Here is a 16,592-nt window from a genome sequence, read left to right as displayed (position 1 = left end):
CCCACGGGGACGCCCTTGCCCTCCCCGCACCCTGGGTCCACTGCTCCGCGCCCTGGGCAGGGAGGCCTTGGCCCCTCAGCAGCTCCCGTGGAGCTTCCCCCTCCCCAGCCCCCGTGGGTTCAGCTCTGGTGCCGCACATCACGTCCCCAAGCGGGTGACACCAGCATCTCACCTGGGGCGGCCAGTGCCAGCTCCTGTTTGGGAAACGACCTGGCAGCACCCACGGTGCCAAGGGGAGGGTCAGGGCCACCGCGGAGGCCCTTGCGCCGCAGCATTTCGGCACATCAGCAAGGCCACGTGTGACGTTCCAGCTTTTATTAGTGAGGCTCTGCAGGTTTCTGGGAGAGGGGCTGGGAGGGCAGCTGGGTGCTGGGGTGTCCTGCGAGGATTCTGGCCTCTTCTTCCTCAGCTGAAGTGCCAGGACCCGGGGTGCTGTGCGAGGGTCCCTGCGTCGGCGGGGCTGGAGTCTGGGCCAGGTGCAACGGGAGGCGCTGCAAGGGGCAGGCAGGGAGACGATGAGCACAACAAGTCCAGGCCACGCTCGCTCCCTCCCCGCATCAGAGCCCTGCGCCTGGCCCCAGGTCCCACGTGCTGTGGTGGCCACGTGGCTGTGGGCACCCTGCCCCGCCCCCCTCACCAGTGCCCGTGCCGCTGCAGTCACCGCACTCCCAGGAGTCGGCGTCTTCTCCTATGCCAGAGCAGAGCTGGTGGGTGCCGCGGGAGGCACAGGAGCCACAGAGCAGAAGTCTCCAGGGCCTGGGGGAGCAATGGGACCCACTGCCACCAAAGGCCCCCCGAGCTGTGGGCTGCCAGCTCGGGCGCAGCGTTGGGCCCTGCTCCCCTCCAGGCACCTGCAGCTGAGCTGCCGGCACGCACCTGGTGCCAGGCCCAGCTCGCCATCCCAGGGACCCGACCCCCCCGGGATACCTGCCCAGAGGAGGAGACGAAGGCATCGTCTCCTCGCCGGGGCTGCAGGGACCGGGGACACGGGCACTCACCCGTTCACCTCCGCCTGCTCCCGTCCCACCGGGCACAGGCACTGGCTGGCATCGCAGGAGCTGTGCCGCTGGTAGTGGTCCGCGAAGGCCCCGTCCTCCTCCCAGGCAGCATCCCTGCGGGAGACAGGAAGCCCTCAGCCGCGGGGGGCGTGGGGGCCACCCTGCTGGCACCCAGGGAGGCAAGAGGGGATCGGCCGGAGCACCACGGAGGGGGAAGGGGGCAGCGGGGAGGGCACCGACCTGTCGGGGATTTTGATGCCCAGGCGAAACATCTCCGCCTGGAAGGTCGGCACGTCCTGGCAGAGGGGGCAGCGGAAGTAGTGCAGGGCAGAGCGCAGCGCCTGGCCCTGGGGCAGAGAGGGCATCAACGTCAGAGCCGGGGCGGGTCTCGTTCGCCCCCTGGGAGCTGGGCGACAGGGTGACGACAGGGCTGATCCCGTCAGGGGCCGGGGGCGATGTCGCCTACCTGGATGCAGCGGCGGTGGAACCAGGCGCTGGCACAGGCAGGACAGACCAGGGTGTCGTAGCAGGGCCGCCCCGCCACCGCCTCCTGGCAGATGAGGCAGGGGGTCTCGTCCTGCTGCACCGCCCGCACCCGCTGCACCGGCCGGTGCTTCCAGCAGAAGGACCTGTGGGAGGGAGGTGACGGTTCAGCCACAGGCCTCCTCTGCCCCAGGCCCTGGCCTGGGTCCGGCCCTGGCCCTTCAAGGCGGCCACACTCACTTGAACTCCCCGAAGAACTGGGAGACGCAGCCCCGCTCACTGCCGCAGGGGAAGTGGAAGATTCGGCGGCAGCGCCTGCGCCGACAGGCGACCGAGGCACCCCGCAGCCGGCAGATGCAGCACCTCTGGGGACGGCATGGAGGTGGACAGCGTCAGCGCCGCGCAGTCAATGCCGCACTCCCCGGGGAGCCCTGTTCGCCCTCGCCCAGCGCAGCCCCGCCGCGTTTCGGTGGGCTGCCTGGCCATTGACACTGGGCCGCTGATAACGTCCCCTACCCTCCCCAAATCCCCAGTTGCTGCAGAAATGGGCCCTTTTGGGGGAAGGAGGATCTGGGGGCGGTTGCTTGCAGCCAGCTGCCAGAGCATTCCTGGGGGGTTGCTGGCCTGTGCAGCGGCGGGCTCGGGACACGGGGACCACGGTGGGGACACGTCCCCTCCGGCCTCACCTTCTGTGCCACCCGCTTCAGCTCCTGCCGGATGTCGGGGAAGAGAAAGCCGTAGAAGCCCTCTTCATCGGCCCCTTTCTGGCCCAGCCTGGTGGCGTGGTACTGCAAGGGGGGAAAAGAGGGTGCGTGCCAGGGGCTGCCTGTGCCGCGGTGCTGGAGAGGGCGGGGTGTTGTGGACCGGTGGGTGTTGAGCCCCGGGGACTCACCAGGCAGTTCTCATGGACGCAGAGCCCCTTCTGACGGCACAGCTGCCCCACGACTTCGGGGTCACAGTCTGCTCGCCAGCACAGCCTGCATACTGTCGGAGGACAGCGGCGCTGTCACCCCCAGCACCGCGCCGGTGTGCTGGGGCGGCAGTGCCGGGAGCGGGACGGGGGAGAGGCCGGGGCGCCTTGCCACGATGCGGGGGCCTCCGCTTGCACAGCTGGGCACCAGCCAAAATCCCCTCTGGCAGGTGCCCGGTGGGGGATGCTCTGCGCTCACCTTCCTCCTTGGGGACCTGACGCTTTCTTTTGCGCGGGGGTGGCACACGGGAGGGTCCTGCCTGCTCCTCCGGCGGCGCCGGGGGACACTGGGCAGGGGGGGACTGCGGCATCTTGCGGCGCCGCGACCTCAGCTCCATCACCGCAAGTGGCTGCAGTGAAGGAGATGGCTGGGCTTGGGGACGTCGGTACGGTCAAAGACCGTCCTGATCTTCCAGCGTCTGTGGCAAACTCGCCACTGAGCTGGGGGCGGTTGCGCGGGGTATTTATCCAGCCTGGGCTCTTTGTGACACGGCTCTGCACGCATGTAGGGTCACAAACACGGTCACGCGTGTGCGGAGCCAGGTGACAAATGTCCCCACGCCCAGCCGTCTCCTTCCCTGCATCTGGGACCTGGGGACAGGCACAGGGCTGTGATCCGGGGCGGGAGGGACTGTGGCACGGGCTTCTTGTGCAGACGCTTTTGGGCACGTTTCCCGCGAGCGCAGGGAGGCTGGAGCAGCCTTCACCCACCCGCCCCCCGCTTCCCATCAGGGCTCTGGCCGCGCAGCTTTGGAGCCAGCTCTGTATCCCTGCTGTGACTGGGACGGAGCCAGGTGAGAAGCGGTACTTGTGGCAAAAGTGGGCACTAATTGGGATTTGACTCCTGGCAGTGGTTTTTGGCCAGCAATAGCAGCAGCGGCTGGGGGTGTCCACGGCGTGGCAGCTGAGCTGGGCCGGGCTCTCCGTTGTCCACAGAGCAACTCCACAGCCCCCCCGACACAGTGATGCTGCTGGGGCTGTGGCAAAGCAAAGCAATCGCCTGGAGGGATCGCTGCAGCAAATCCCCGCTGGTGGTGTCACTTCACGGCTGCCTGCTTGGGATTGCCATCAGGGCTCTGGCCGCGGAGCTTCGTGCCACAGCCTGGCTCATGGCCGGCAGGGTCCTGACAGCAGCAAGCGGGGTTGGGGTCGGTAGGCTTTGTTGAAACGGAACACATTTTGCTAAGAAAAGGGACAGTACAAAAATAATGTAAACTCTACCTAAAAAAAACCCCAAAACAACCCAGAATAACTTAAACCACATGTGCTGGTTTTGGCTGAGAAGGGGTTAATTCTCCTCACTGTGGGGGGGCGGCTGCCTTTCCAGCTTGCCGGGCTCTGCCGCGTGGCGGGGGGGCTGGGAGGGGCGGGGCCGTGGCGGGGGCGGCTGAGCCCGACTGGCCGACGGCAGGTTCATTCCCTACCACGTGACACCATGACCAGCCTATGGAGGGGGGCCAGTTGCAGCTCGGGAGCGGCGCGGCGCGGCTGCGGCGCGGCTGCGGCGCGTGCGGTTTGTTTCGGCGGTTCGTTCCCCCTCTGCCCTCCCTTCCCTCCTCCCCCGGGGCTTTGCGCCTCTCGTTGTTCTCTTTTCCATTGCATTTCTGTTGTTGTTTCTGTTAATTTTAATTATTAAACTGTTCTTATCGCAACCCACGAGCGTTACCCTTCTGATTCTCTCCCCCATCTACCGGTGGGGGAGGGAGCGAGCGACTGTGTGGGGCTGAGCTGCCGCCTAAACCACGACACCACGTCATTCGGCTCGTTAATGGAGAGTCAGGAATTCTGATGCCTGAACAAAGCGCTTGTGCTACGAACCCCTCTGGACGTCTCTGAAGTCCCTGCTGGAGCCCCGGTGTGGGAGAAGGGACCCACGGGGACGCCCTTGCCCTCCCCGCACCCTGGGTCCACTGCTCCGCGCCCTGGGCAGGGAGGCCTTGGCCCCTCAGCAGCTCCCGTGGAGCTTCCCCCTCCCCAGCCCCCATGGGTTCAGCTCTGGTGCCGCACATCACGTCCCCAAGCGGGTGACACCAGCATCTCACCTGGGGCGGCCAGTGCCAGCTCCTGTTTGGGAAACGACCTGGCAGCACCCACGGTGCCAAGGGGAGGGTCAGGGCCACCGCGGAGGCCCTTGCGCCGCAGCATTTCGGCACATCAGCAAGGCCACGTGTGACGTTCCAGCTTTTATTAGTGAGGCTCTGCAGGTTTCTGGGAGAGGGGCTGGGAGGGCAGCTGGGTGCCGGGGTGTCCTGCGAGGATCCTGGCCTCTTCTTCCTCAGCTGAAGTGCCAGGACCCGGGGTGCTGTGCGAGGGTCCCTGCGTCGGCGGGGCTGGAGTCTGGGCCAGGTGCAACGGGAGGCGCTGCAAGGGGCAGGCAGGGAGACGATGAGCACAACAAGTCCAGGCCACGCTCGCTCCCTCCCCGCATCAGAGCCCTGCGCCTGGCCCCAGGTCCCACGTGCTGTGGTGGCCACGTGGCTGTGGGCACCCTGCCCCGCCCCCCTCACCGGTGCCCGTGCCGCTGCAGTCACCGCACTCCCAGGAGTCGGCGTCTTCTCCTATGCCGGAGCAGAGCTGGTGGGTGCCGCGGGAGGCACAGGAGCCACAGAGCAGAAGTCTCCAGGGCCTGGGGGAGCAATGGGACCCACTGCCACCAAAGGCCCCCCGAGCTGTGGGCTGCCAGCCCGGGCGCAGCGTTGGGCCCTGCTCCCCTCCAGGCAGCCGAAGCTGAGCTGCCGGCACGCACCTGGTGCCAGGCCCAGCTCGCCATCCCAGGGACCCGACCCCCCCGGGATACCTGCCCAGAGGAGGAGACGAAGGCATCGTCTCCTCGCCGGGGCTGCAGGGACCGGGGACACGGGCACTCACCCGTTCACCTCCGCCTGCTCCCGTCCCACCGGGCACAGGCACTGGCTGGCATCGCAGGAGCTGTGCCGCTGGTAGTGGTCCGCGAAGGCCCCGTCCTCCTCCCAGGCAGCATCCCTGCGGGAGACAGGAAGCCCTCAGCCGCGGGGGGCGTGGGGGCCACCCTGCTGGCACCCAGGGAGGCAGGAGGGGATCGGCCGGAGCACCACGGAGGGGGAAGGGGGCAGCGGGGAGGGCACCGACCTGTCGGGGATTTTGATGCCCAGGCGAAACATCTCCGCCTGGAAGGTCGGCACGTCCTGGCAGAGGGGGCAGCGGAAGTAGTGCAGGGCAGAGCGCAGCGCCTGGCCCTGGGGCAGAGAGGGCATCAACGTCAGAGCCGGGGCGGGTCTCGTTCGCCCCCTGGGAGCTGGGCGACAGGGTGACGACAGGGCTGATCCCGTCAGGGGCCGGGGGCGATGTCGCCTACCTGGATGCAGCGGCGGTGGAACCAGGCGCTGGCACAGGCAGGACAGACCAGGGTGTCGTAGCAGGGCCGCCCCGCCACCGCCTCCTGGCAGATGAGGCAGGGGGTCTCGTCCTGCTGCACCGCCCGCACCCGCTGCACCGGCCGGTGCTTCCAGCAGAAGGACCTGTGGGAGGGAGGTGACGGTTCAGCCACAGGCCTCCTCTGCCCCAGGCCCTGGCCTGGGTCCGGCCCTGGCCCTTCAAGGCGGCCACACTCACTTGAACTCCCCGAAGAACTGGGAGACGCAGCCCCGCTCACTGCCGCAGGGGAAGTGGAAGATTCGGCGGCAGCGCCTGCGCCGACAGGCGACCGAGGCACCCCGCAGCCGGCAGATGCAGCACCTCTGGGGACGGCATGGAGGTGGACAGCGTCAGCGCCGCGCAGTCAATGCCGCACTCCCCGGGGAGCCCTGTTCGCCCTCGCCCAGCGCAGCCCCGCCGCGTTTCGGTGGGCTGCCTGGCCATTGACACTGGGCCGCTGATAACGTCCCCTACCCTCCCCAAATCCCCAGTTGCTGCAGAAATGGGCCCTTTTGGGGGAAGGAGGATCTGGGGGCGGTTGCTTGCAGCCAGCTGCCAGAGCATTCCTGGGGGGTTGCTGGCCTGTGCAGCGGCGGGCTCGGGACACGGGGACCACGGTGGGGACACGTCCCCTCCGGCCTCACCTTCTGTGCCACCCGCTTCAGCTCCTGCCGGATGTCGGGGAAGAGAAAGCCGTAGAAGCCCTCTTCATCGGCCCCTTTCTGGCCCAGCCTGGTGGCGTGGTACTGCAAGGGGGGAAAAGAGGGTGCGTGCCAGGGGCTGCCTGTGCCGCGGTGCTGGAGAGGGCGGGGTGTTGTGGACCGGTGGGTGTTGAGCCCCGGGGACTCACCAGGCAGTTCTCATGGACGCAGAGCCCCTTCTGACGGCACAGCTGCCCCACGACTTCGGGGTCACAGTCTGCTCGCCAGCACAGCCTGCATACTGTCGGAGGACAGCGGCGCTGTCACCCCCAGCACCGCGCCGGTGTGCTGGGGCGGCAGTGCCGGGAGCGGGACGGGGGAGAGGCCGGGGCGCCTTGCCACGATGCGGGGGCCTCCGCTTGCACAGCTGGGCACCAGCCAAAATCCCCTCTGGCAGGTGCCCGGTGGGGGATGCTCTGCGCTCACCTTCCTCCTTGGGGACCTGACGCTTTCTTTTGCGCGGGGGTGGCACACGGGAGGGTCCTGCCTGCTCCTCCGGCGGCGCCGGGGGACACTGGGCAGGGGGGGACTGCGGCATCTTGCGGCGCCGCGACCTCAGCTCCATCACCGCAAGTGGCTGCAGTGAAGGAGATGGCTGGGCTTGGGGACGTCGGTACGGTCAAAGACCGTCCTGATCTTCCAGCGTCTGTGGCAAACTCGCCACTGAGCTGGGGGCGGTTGCGCGGGGTATTTATCCAGCCTGGGCTCTTTGTGACACGGCTCTGCACGCATGTAGGGTCACAAACACGGTCACGCGTGTGCGGAGCCAGGTGACAAATGTCCCCACGCCCAGCCGTCTCCTTCCCTGCATCTGGGACCTGGGGACAGGCACAGGGCTGTGATCCGGGGCGGGAGGGACTGTGGCACGGGCTTCTTGTGCAGACGCTTTTGGGCACGTTTCCCGCGAGCGCAGGGAGGCTGGAGCAGCCTTCACCCACCCGCCCCCCGCTTCCCATCAGGGCTCTGGCCGCGCAGCTTTGGAGCCAGCTCTGTATCCCTGCTGTGACTGGGACGGAGCCAGGTGAGAAGCGGTACTTGTGGCAAAAGTGGGCACTAATTGGGATTTGACTCCTGGCAGTGGTTTTTGGCCAGCAATAGCAGCAGCGGCTGGGGGTGTCCACGGCGTGGCAGCTGAGCTGGGCCGGGCTCTCCGTTGTCCACAGAGCAACTCCACAGCCCCCCCGACACAGTGATGCTGCTGGGGCTGTGGCAAAGCAAAGCAATCGCCTGGAGGGATCGCTGCAGCAAATCCCCGCTGGTGGTGTCACTTCACGGCTGCCTGCTTGGGATTGCCATCAGGGCTCTGGCCGCGGAGCTTCGTGCCACAGCCTGGCTCATGGCCGGCAGGGTCCTGACAGCAGCAAGCGGGGTTGGGGTCGGTACGCTTTGTTGAAACGGAACACATTTTGCTAAGAAAAGGGACAGTACAAAAATAATGTAAACTCTACCTAAAAAAAACCCCAAAACAACCCAGAATAACTTAAACCACACGTGCTGGTTTTGGCTGAGAAGGGGTTAATTCTCCTCACTGTGGGGGGGCGGCTGCCTTTCCCAGCTTCCCGGACTCTGCCGCGTGGCGGGGGGGCTGGGAGGGGCGGGGCCGTGGCGGGGGCGGCTGAGCCCGACTGGCCGACGGCAGGTTCATTCCCTACCACGTGACACCATGACCAGCCTATGGAGGGGGGCCAGTTGCAGCTCGGGAGCGGCGCGGCGCGGCTGCGGCGCGGCTGCGGCGCGGCTGCGGCGCGTGCGGTTTGTTTCGGCGGTTCGTTCCCCCTCTGCCCTCCCTTCCCTCCTCCCCCGGGGCTTTGCGCCTCTCGTTGTTCTCTTTTCCATTGCATTTCTGTTGTTGTTTCTGTTAATTTTAATTATTAAACTGTTCTTATCGCAACCCACGAGCGTTACCCTTCTGATTCTCTCCCCCATCTACCGGTGGGGGAGGGAGCGAGCGACTGTGTGGGGCTGAGCTGCCGCCTAAACCACGACACCACGTCATTCGGCTCGTTAATGGAGAGTCAGGAATTCTGATGCCTGAACAAAGCGCTTGTGCTACGAACCCCTCTGGACGTCTCTGAAGTCCCTGCTGGAGCCCCGGTGTGGGAGAAGGGACCCACGGGGACGCCCTTGCCCTCCCCGCACCCTGGGTCCACTGCTCCGCGCCCTGGGCAGGGAGGCCTTGGCCCCTCAGCAGCTCCCGTGGAGCTTCCCCCTCCCCAGCCCCCGTGGGTTCAGCTCTGGTGCCGCACATCACGTCCCCAAGCGGGTGACACCAGCATCTCACCTGGGGCGGCCAGTGCCAGCTCCTGTTTGGGAAACGACCTGGCAGCACCCACGGTGCCAAGGGGAGGGTCAGGGCCACCGCGGAGGCCCTTGCGCCGCAGCATTTCGGCACATCAGCAAGGCCACGTGTGACGTTCCAGCTTTTATTAGTGAGGCTCTGCAGGTTTCTGGGAGAGGGGCTGGGAGGGCAGCTGGGTGCCGGGGTGTCCTGCGAGGATCCTGGCCTCTTCTTCCTCAGCTGAAGTGCCAGGACCCGGGGTGCTGTGCGAGGGTCCCTGCGTCGGCGGGGCTGGAGTCTGGGCCAGGTGCAACGGGAGGCGCTGCAAGGGGCAGGCAGGGAGACGATGAGCACAACAAGTCCAGGCCACACTCGCTCCCTCCCCGCATCAGAGCCCTGCGCCTGGCCCCAGGTCCCACGTGCTGTGGTGGCCACGTGGCCATGGGCACCCTGCCCCGCCCCCCTCACCAGTGCCCGTGCCGCTGCAGTCGCCGCACTCCCAGGAGTCGGCGTCTTCTCCTATGCCGGAGCAGAGCTGGTGGGTGCCGCGGGAGGCACAGGAGCCACAGAGCAGAAGTCTCCAGGGCCTGGGGGAGCAATGGGACCCACTGCCACCAAAGGCCCCCCGAGCTGTGGGCTGCCAGCTCGGGCGCAGCGTTGGGCCCTGCTCCCCTCCAGGCACCTGCAGCTGAGCTGCCGGCACGCACCTGGTGCCAGGCCCAGCTCGCCATCCCAGGGACCCGACCCCCCCGGGATACCTGCCCAGAGGAGGAGACGAAGGCATCGTCTCCTCGCCGGGGCTGCAGGGACCGGGGACACGGGCACTCACCCGTTCACCTCCGCCTGCTCCCGTCCCACCGGGCACAGGCACTGGCTGGCATCGCAGGAGCTGTGCCGCTGGTAGTGGTCCGCGAAGGCCCCGTCCTCCTCCCAGGCAGCATCCCTGCGGGAGACAGGAAGCCCTCAGCCGCGGGGGGCGTGGGGGCCACCCTGCTGGCACCCAGGGAGGCAAGAGGGGATCGGCCGGAGCACCACGGAGGGGGAAGGGGGCAGCGGGGAGGGCACCGACCTGTCGGGGATTTTGATGCCCAGGCGAAACATCTCCGCCTGGAAGGTCGGCACGTCCTGGCAGAGGGGGCAGCGGAAGTAGTGCAGGGCAGAGCGCAGCGCCTGGCCCTGGGGCAGAGAGGGCATCAACGTCAGAGCCGGGGCGGGTCTCGTTCGCCCCCTGGGAGCTGGGCGACAGGGTGACGACAGGGCTGATCCCGTCAGGGGCCGGGGGCGATGTCGCCTACCTGGATGCAGCGGCGGTGGAACCAGGCGCTGGCACAGGCAGGACAGACCAGGGTGTCGTAGCAGGGCCGCCCCGCCACCGCCTCCTGGCAGATGAGGCAGGGGGTCTCGTCCTGCTGCACCGCCCGCACCCGCTGCACCGGCCGGTGCTTCCAGCAGAAGGACCTGTGGGAGGGAGGTGACGGTTCAGCCACAGGCCTCCTCTGCCCCAGGCCCTGGCCTGGGTCCGGCCCTGGCCCTTCAAGGCGGCCACACTCACTTGAACTCCCCGAAGAACTGGGAGACGCAGCCCCGCTCACTGCCGCAGGGGAAGTGGAAGATTCGGCGGCAGCGCCTGCGCCGACAGGCGACCGAGGCACCCCGCAGCCGGCAGATGCAGCACCTCTGGGGACGGCATGGAGGTGGACAGCGTCAGCGCCGCGCAGTCAATGCCGCACTCCCCGGGGAGCCCTGTTCGCCCGCGCCCAGCGCAGCCCCGCCGCGTTTCGGTGGGCTGCCTGGCCATTGACACTGGGCCGCTGATAACGTCCCCTACCCTCCCCAAATCCCCAGTTGCTGCAGAAATGGGCCCTTTTGGGGGAAGGAGGATCTGGGGGCGGTTGCTTGCAGCCAGCTGCCAGAGCATTCCTGGGGGGTTGCTGGCCTGTGCAGCGGCGGGCTCGGGACACGGGGACCACGGTGGGGACACGTCCCCTCCGGCCTCACCTTCTGTGCCACCCGCTTCAGCTCCTGCCGGATGTCGGGGAAGAGAAAGCCGTAGAAGCCCTCTTCATCGGCCCCTTTCTGGCCCAGCCTGGTGGCGTGGTACTGCAAGGGGGGAAAAGAGGGTGCGTGCCAGGGGCTGCCTGTGCCGTGGTGCTGGAGAGGGCGGGGTGTTGTGGACCGGTGGGTGTTGAGCCCCGGGGACTCACCAGGCAGTTCTCATGGACGCAGAGCCCCTTCTGACGGCACAGCTGCCCCACGACTTCGGGGTCACAGTCTGCTCGCCAGCACAGCCTGCATACTGTCGGAGGACAGCGGCGCTGTCACCCCCAGCACCGCGCCGGTGTGCTGGGGCGGCAGTGCCGGGAGCGGGACGGGGGAGAGGCCGGGGCGCCTTGCCACGATGCGGGGGCCTCCGCTTGCACAGCTGGGCACCAGCCAAAATCCCCTCTGGTAGGTGCCCGGTGGGGGATGCTCTGCGCTCACCTTCCTCCTTGGGGACCTGACGCTTTCTTTTGCGCGGGGGTGGCACACGGGAGGGTCCTGCCTGCTCCTCCGGCGGCGCCGGGGGACACTGGGCAGGGGGGGACTGCGGCATCTTGCGGCGCCGCGACCTCAGCTCCATCACCGCAAGTGGCTGCAGTGAAGGAGATGGCTGGGCTTGGGGACGTCGGTACGGTCAAAGACCGTCCTGATCTTCCAGCGTCTGTGGCAAACTCGCCACTGAGCTGGGGGCGGTTGCGCGGGGTATTTATCCAGCCTGGGCTCTTTGTGACACGGCTCTGCACGCATGTAGGGTCACAAACACGGTCACGCGTGTGCGGAGCCAGGTGACAAATGTCCCCACGCCCAGCCGTCTCCTTCCCTGCATCTGGGACCTGGGGACAGGCACAGGGCTGTGATCCGGGGCGGGAGGGACTGTGGCACGGGCTTCTTGTGCAGACGCTTTTGGGCACGTTTCCCGCGAGCGCAGGGAGGCTGGAGCAGCCTTCACCCACCCGCCCCCCGCTTCCCATCAGGGCTCTGGCCGTGCAGCTTTGGAGCCAGCTCTGTATCCCTGCTGTGACTGGGACGGAGCCAGGTGAGAAGCGGTACTTGTGGCAAAAGTGGGCACTAATTGGGATTTGACTCCTGGCAGTGGTTTTTGGCCAGCAATAGCAGCAGCGGCTGGGGGTGTCCACGGCGTGGCAGCTGAGCTGGGCCGGGCTCTCCGTTGTCCACAGAGCAACTCCACAGCCCCCCCGACACAGTGATGCTGCTGGGGCTGTGGCAAAGCAAAGCAATCGCCTGGAGGGATCGCTGCAGCAAATCCCCGCTGGTGGTGTCACTTCACGGCTGCCTGCTTGGGATTGCCATCAGGGCTCTGGCCGCGGAGCTTCGTGCCACAGCCTGGCTCATGGCCGGCAGGGTCCTGACAGCAGCAAGCGGGGTTGGGGTCGGTACGCTTTGTTGAAACGGAACACATTTTGCTAAGAAAAGGGACAGTACAAAAATAATGTAAACTCTACCTAAAAAAAACCCCAAAACAACCCAGAATAACTTAAACCACACGTGCTGGTTTTGGCTGAGAAGGGGTTAATTCTCCTCACTGTGGGGGGGCGGCTGCCTTTCCCAGCTTCCCGGACTCTGCCGCGTGGCGGGGGGGCTGGGAGGGGCGGGGCCGTGGCGGGGGCGGCTGAGCCCGACTGGCCGACGGCAGGTTCATTCCCTACCACGTGACACCATGACCAGCCTATGGAGGGGGGCCAGTTGCAGCTCGGGAGCGGCGCGGCGCGGCTGCGGCGCGGCTGCGGCGCGGCTGCGGCGCGGCTGCGGCGCGTGCGGTTTGTTTCGGCGGTTCGTTCCCCCTCTGCCCTCCCTTCCCTCCTCCCCCGGGGCTTTGCGCCTCTCGTTGTTCTCTTTTCCATTGCATTTCTGTTGTTGTTTCTGTTAATTTTAATTATTAAACTGTTCTTATCGCAACCCACGAGCGTTACCCTTCTGATTCTCTCCCCCATCTACCGGTGGGGGAGGGAGCGAGCGACTGTGTGGGGCTGAGCTGCCGCCTAAACCACGACACCACGTCATTCGGCTCGTTAATGGAGAGTCAGGAATTCTGATGCCTGAACAAAGCGCTTGTGCTACGAACCCCTCTGGACGTCTCTGAAGTCCCTGCTGGAGCCCCGGTGTGGGAGAAGGGACCCACGGGGACGCCCTTGCCCTCCCCGCACCCTGGGTCCACTGCTCCGCGCCCTGGGCAGGGAGGCCTTGGCCCCTCAGCAGCTCCCGTGGAGCTTCCCCCTCCCCAGCCCCCATGGGTTCAGCTCTGGTGCCGCACATCACGTCCCCAAGCGGGTGACACCAGCATCTCACCTGGGGCGGCCAGTGCCAGCTCCTGTTTGGGAAACGACCTGGCAGCACCCACGGTGCCAAGGGGAGGGTCAGGGCCACCGCGGAGGCCCTTGCGCCGCAGCATTTCGGCACATCAGCAAGGCCACGTGTGACGTTCCAGCTTTTATTAGTGAGGCTCTGCAGGTTTCTGGGAGAGGGGCTGGGAGGGCAGCTGGGTGCCGGGGTGTCCTGCGAGGATCCTGGCCTCTTCTTCCTCAGCTGAAGTGCCAGGACCCAGGGTGCTGTGCGAGGGTCCCTGCGTCGGCGGGGCTGGAGTCTGGGCCAGGTGCAACGGGAGGCGCTGCAAGGGGCAGGCAGGGAGACGATGAGCACAACAAGTCCAGGCCACGCTCGCTCCCTCCCCGCATCAGAGCCCTGCGCCTGGCCCCAGGTCCCACGTGCTGTGGTGGCCACGTGGCTGTGGGCACCCTGCCCCGCCCCCCTCACCAGTGCCCGTGCCGCTGCAGTCGCCGCACTCCCAGGAGTCGGCGTCTTCTCCTATGCCGGAGCAGAGCTGGTGGGTGCCGCGGGAGGCACAGGAGCCACAGAGCAGAAGTCTCCAGGGCCTGGGGGAGCAATGGGACCCACTGCCACCAAAGGCCCCCCGAGCTGTGGGCTGCCAGCCCAGGCGCAGCGTTGGGCCCTGCTCCCCTCCAGGCAGCCGAAGCTGAGCTGCCGGCACGCACCTGGTGCCAGGCCCAGCTCGCCATCCCAGGGACCCGACCCCCCCGGGATACCTGCCCAGAGGAGGAGACGAAGGCATCGTCTCCTCGCCGGGGCTGCAGGGACCGGGGACACGGGCACTCACCCGTTCACCTCCGCCTGCTCCCGTCCCACCGGGCACAGGCACTGGCTGGCATCGCAGGAGCTGTGCCGCTGGTAGTGGTCCGCGAAGGCCCCGTCCTCCTCCCAGGCAGCATCCCTGCGGGAGACAGGAAGCCCTCAGCCGCGGGGGGCGTGGGGGCCACCCTGCTGGCACCCAGGGAGGCAGGAGGGGATCGGCCGGAGCACCACGGAGGGGGAAGGGGGCAGCGGGGAGGGCACCGACCTGTCGGGGATTTTGATGCCCAGGCGAAACATCTCCGCCTGGAAGGTCGGCACGTCCTGGCAGAGGGGGCAGCGGAAGTAGTGCAGGGCAGAGCGCAGCGCCTGGCCCTGGGGCAGAGAGGGCATCAACGTCAGAGCCGGGGCGGGTCTCGTTCGCCCCCTGGGAGCTGGGCGACAGGGTGACGACAGGGCTGATCCCGTCAGGGGCCGGGGGCGATGTCGCCTACCTGGATGCAGCGGCGGTGGAACCAGGCGCTGGCACAGGCAGGACAGACCAGGGTGTCGTAGCAGGGCCGCCCCGCCACCGCCTCCTGGCAGATGAGGCAGGGGGTCTCGTCCTGCTGCACCGCCCGCACCCGCTGCACCGGCCGGTGCTTCCAGCAGAAGGACCTGTGGGAGGGAGGTGACGGTTCAGCCACAGGCCTCCTCTGCCCCAGGCCCTGGCCTGGGTCCGGCCCTGGCCCTTCAAGGCGGCCACACTCACTTGAACTCCCCGAAGAACTGGGAGACGCAGCCCCGCTCACTGCCGCAGGGGAAGTGGAAGATTCGGCGGCAGCGCCTGCGCCGACAGGCGACCGAGGCACCCCGCAGCCGGCAGATGCAGCACCTCTGGGGACGGCATGGAGGTGGACAGCGTCAGCGCCGCGCAGTCAATGCCGCACTCCCCGGGGAGCCCTGTTCGCCCTCGCCCAGCGCAGCCCCGCCGTGTTTCGGTGGGCTGCCTGGCCATTGACTCTGGGCCGCTGATAACGTCCCCTACCCTCCCCAAATCCCCAGTTGCTGCAGAAATGGGCCCTTTTGGGGGAAGGAGGATCTGGGGGCGGTTGCTTGCAGCCAGCTGCCAGAGCATTCCTGGGGGGTTGCTGGCCTGTGCAGCGGCGGGCTCGGGACACGGGGACCACGGTGGGGACACGTCCCCTCCGGCCTCACCTTCTGTGCCACCCGCTTCAGCTCCTGCCGGATGTCGGGGAAGAGAAAGCCGTAGAAGCCCTCTTCATCGGCCCCTTTCTGGCCCAGCCTGGTGGCGTGGTACTGCAAGGGGGGAAAAGAGGGTGCGTGCCAGGGGCTGCCTGTGCCGCGGTGCTGGAGAGGGCGGGGTGTTGTGGACCGGTGGGTGTTGAGCCCCGGGGACTCACCAGGCAGTTCTCATGGACGCAGAGCCCCTTCTGACGGCACAGCTGCCCCACGACTTCGGGGTCACAGTCTGCTCGCCAGCACAGCCTGCATACTGTCGGAGGACAGCGGCGCTGTCACCCCCAGCACCGCGCCGGTGTGCTGGGGCGGCAGTGCCGGGAGCGGGACGGGGGAGAGGCCGGGGCGCCTTGCCACGATGCGGGGGCCTCCGCTTGCACAGCTGGGCACCAGCCAAAATCCCCTCTGGCAGGTGCCCGGTGGGGGATGCTCTGCGCTCACCTTCCTCCTTGGGGACCTGACGCTTTCTTTTGCGCGGGGGTGGCACACGGGAGGGTCCTGCCTGCTCCTCCGGCGGCGCCGGGGGACACTGGGCAGGGGGGGACTGCGGCATCTTGCGGCGCCGCGACCTCAGCTCCATCACCGCAAGTGGCTGCAGTGAAGGAGATGGCTGGGCTTGGGGATGTCGGTGCGGTCAAAGACCGTCCTGATCTTCCAGCGTCTGTGGCAAACTCGCCACTGAGCTGGGGGCGGTTGCGCGGGGTATTTATCCAGCCTGGGCTCTTTGTGACACGGCTCTGCACGCATGTAGGGTCACAAACACGGTCACGCGTGTGCGGAGCCAGGTGACAAATGTCCCCACGCCCAGCCGTCTCCTTCCCTGCATCTGGGACCTGGGGACAGGCACAGGGCTGTGATCCGGGGCGGGAGGGACTGTGGCACGGGCTTCTTGTGCAGACGCTTTTGGGCACGTTTCCCGCGAGCGCAGGGAGGCTGGAGCAGCCTTCACCCACCCGCCCCCCGCTTCCCATCAGGGCTCTGGCCGCGCAGCTTTGGAGCCAGCTCTGTATCCCTGCTGTGACTGGGACGGAGCCAGGTGAGAAGCGGTACTTGTGGCAAAAGTGGGCACTAATTGGGATTTGACTCCTGGCAGTGGTTTTTGGCCAGCAATAGCAGCAGCGGCTGGGGGTGTCCACGGCGTGGCAGCTGAGCTGGGCCGGGCTCTCCGTTGTCCACAGAGCAACTCCACAGCCCCCCCGACACAGTGATGCTGCTGGGGCTGTGGCAAAGCAAAGCAATCGCCTGGAGGGATCGCTGCAGCAAATCCCCGCTGGTGGTGTCACTTCACGGCTGCCTGCTTGGGATTGCCATCAGGGCTCTGGCCGCGGAGCTTCGTGCCACAGCCTGGCTCATGGCCGGCAGGGTCCTGACAGCAGCAAGCGGGG

The 16,592-nt window shown here is 67.2% G+C and overlaps 4 protein-coding genes across 4 annotated transcripts; all 4 read right to left on the bottom strand.

The window, feature by feature from the left end:
• Positions 1 to 317: 317 nt before the first annotated feature.
• LOC142051370 (E3 ubiquitin-protein ligase PHF7-like) lies at positions 318 to 3,162 on the bottom strand. The gene is made up of 9 exons (XM_075080513.1): positions 2,651 to 3,162; positions 2,374 to 2,465; positions 2,168 to 2,269; positions 1,722 to 1,846; positions 1,465 to 1,627; positions 1,239 to 1,345; positions 999 to 1,112; positions 605 to 756; positions 318 to 460 (listed from the first exon to the last, which is right to left on the bottom strand). Exons 1-9 carry the CDS (start codon positions 2,787 to 2,789, stop codon positions 318 to 320), a joined length of 1,137 nt encoding a protein of 378 aa, XP_074936614.1. The 5' UTR covers positions 2,790 to 3,162.
• A 1,450-nt stretch (positions 3,163 to 4,612) lies between these two features.
• LOC142051374 (E3 ubiquitin-protein ligase PHF7-like) lies at positions 4,613 to 7,483 on the bottom strand. The gene is made up of 9 exons (XM_075080518.1): positions 6,972 to 7,483; positions 6,695 to 6,786; positions 6,489 to 6,590; positions 6,043 to 6,167; positions 5,786 to 5,948; positions 5,560 to 5,666; positions 5,320 to 5,433; positions 4,926 to 5,077; positions 4,613 to 4,781 (listed from the first exon to the last, which is right to left on the bottom strand). The coding sequence occupies exons 1-9, from the start codon at positions 7,108 to 7,110 to the stop codon at positions 4,639 to 4,641; spliced, it is 1,137 nt and encodes a 378-aa protein (XP_074936619.1). The 5' UTR covers positions 7,111 to 7,483; the 3' UTR covers positions 4,613 to 4,638.
• Positions 7,484 to 8,945: 1,462 nt separating this feature from the next.
• On the bottom strand, positions 8,946 to 11,659 carry LOC142051376 (E3 ubiquitin-protein ligase PHF7-like). Its single transcript, XM_075080520.1, has 9 exons — positions 11,305 to 11,659; positions 11,028 to 11,119; positions 10,822 to 10,923; positions 10,376 to 10,500; positions 10,119 to 10,281; positions 9,893 to 9,999; positions 9,653 to 9,766; positions 9,292 to 9,410; positions 8,946 to 9,114 (listed from the first exon to the last, which is right to left on the bottom strand). Exons 1-9 carry the CDS (start codon positions 11,441 to 11,443, stop codon positions 8,972 to 8,974), a joined length of 1,104 nt encoding a protein of 367 aa, XP_074936621.1. The 5' UTR covers positions 11,444 to 11,659; the 3' UTR covers positions 8,946 to 8,971.
• Positions 11,660 to 13,403: 1,744 nt separating this feature from the next.
• LOC142051369 (E3 ubiquitin-protein ligase PHF7-like) lies at positions 13,404 to 15,787 on the bottom strand. Its single transcript, XM_075080512.1, has 9 exons — positions 15,649 to 15,787; positions 15,372 to 15,463; positions 15,166 to 15,267; positions 14,720 to 14,844; positions 14,463 to 14,625; positions 14,237 to 14,343; positions 13,997 to 14,110; positions 13,636 to 13,754; positions 13,404 to 13,489 (listed from the first exon to the last, which is right to left on the bottom strand). Exons 1-9 carry the CDS (start codon positions 15,785 to 15,787, stop codon positions 13,404 to 13,406), a joined length of 1,047 nt encoding a protein of 348 aa, XP_074936613.1.
• Between the last annotated feature and the right edge of the window lie 805 nt (positions 15,788 to 16,592).

Source organism: Phalacrocorax aristotelis, unplaced genomic scaffold (genome assembly GCF_949628215.1).
Source record: "Phalacrocorax aristotelis unplaced genomic scaffold, bGulAri2.1 scaffold_156, whole genome shotgun sequence".
NCBI classification, from domain to species: Eukaryota; Metazoa; Chordata; class Aves; order Suliformes; family Phalacrocoracidae; genus Phalacrocorax; species Phalacrocorax aristotelis.
This window is presented reverse-complemented; position numbering and strand designations above follow the sequence as displayed.

What these genes read in the sequence shown, in the direction of transcription:
- LOC142051369 (XM_075080512.1), bottom strand. Translation starts at nt 15,787, where the DNA reads ATGGAGCTGAGGTCGCGGCGCCGCAAGATGCCGCAGTCCCCCCCTGCC. An exon ending in TGAAGCGGGTGGCACAGAAG is followed by an intron (nt 14,845 to 15,165) that starts GTGAGGCCGGAG and finishes TGCCGTCCCCAG; the next exon opens with AGGTGCTGCATCTGCCGGCT. An exon ending in TCCACCGCCGCTGCATCCAG is followed by an intron (nt 14,344 to 14,462) that starts GTAGGCGACATC and finishes TCTCTGCCCCAG; the next exon opens with GGCCAGGCGCTGCGCTCTGC.
- LOC142051370 (XM_075080513.1), bottom strand. Translation starts at nt 2,789, where the DNA reads ATGGAGCTGAGGTCGCGGCGCCGCAAGATGCCGCAGTCCCCCCCTGCC. An exon ending in TCAGGTCCCCAAGGAGGAAG is followed by an intron (nt 2,466 to 2,650) that starts GTGAGCGCAGAG and finishes GTCCTCCGACAG; the next exon opens with TATGCAGGCTGTGCTGGCGA. An exon ending in CAGTTCTTCGGGGAGTTCAA is followed by an intron (nt 1,628 to 1,721) that starts GTGAGTGTGGCC and finishes TCCCTCCCACAG; the next exon opens with GTCCTTCTGCTGGAAGCACC.
- LOC142051376 (XM_075080520.1), bottom strand. Translation starts at nt 11,443, where the DNA reads ATGGAGCTGAGGTCGCGGCGCCGCAAGATGCCGCAGTCCCCCCCTGCC. An exon ending in CAGTTCTTCGGGGAGTTCAA is followed by an intron (nt 10,282 to 10,375) that starts GTGAGTGTGGCC and finishes TCCCTCCCACAG; the next exon opens with GTCCTTCTGCTGGAAGCACC. An exon ending in TCCACCGCCGCTGCATCCAG is followed by an intron (nt 10,000 to 10,118) that starts GTAGGCGACATC and finishes TCTCTGCCCCAG; the next exon opens with GGCCAGGCGCTGCGCTCTGC.
- LOC142051374 (XM_075080518.1), bottom strand. Translation starts at nt 7,110, where the DNA reads ATGGAGCTGAGGTCGCGGCGCCGCAAGATGCCGCAGTCCCCCCCTGCC. An exon ending in GGCATCAAAATCCCCGACAG is followed by an intron (nt 5,434 to 5,559) that starts GTCGGTGCCCTC and finishes TGTCTCCCGCAG; the next exon opens with GGATGCTGCCTGGGAGGAGG. An exon ending in GGCAGGGTGCCCACAGCCAC is followed by an intron (nt 4,782 to 4,925) that starts GTGGCCACCACA and finishes CCCAGACTCCAG; the next exon opens with CCCCGCCGACGCAGGGACCC.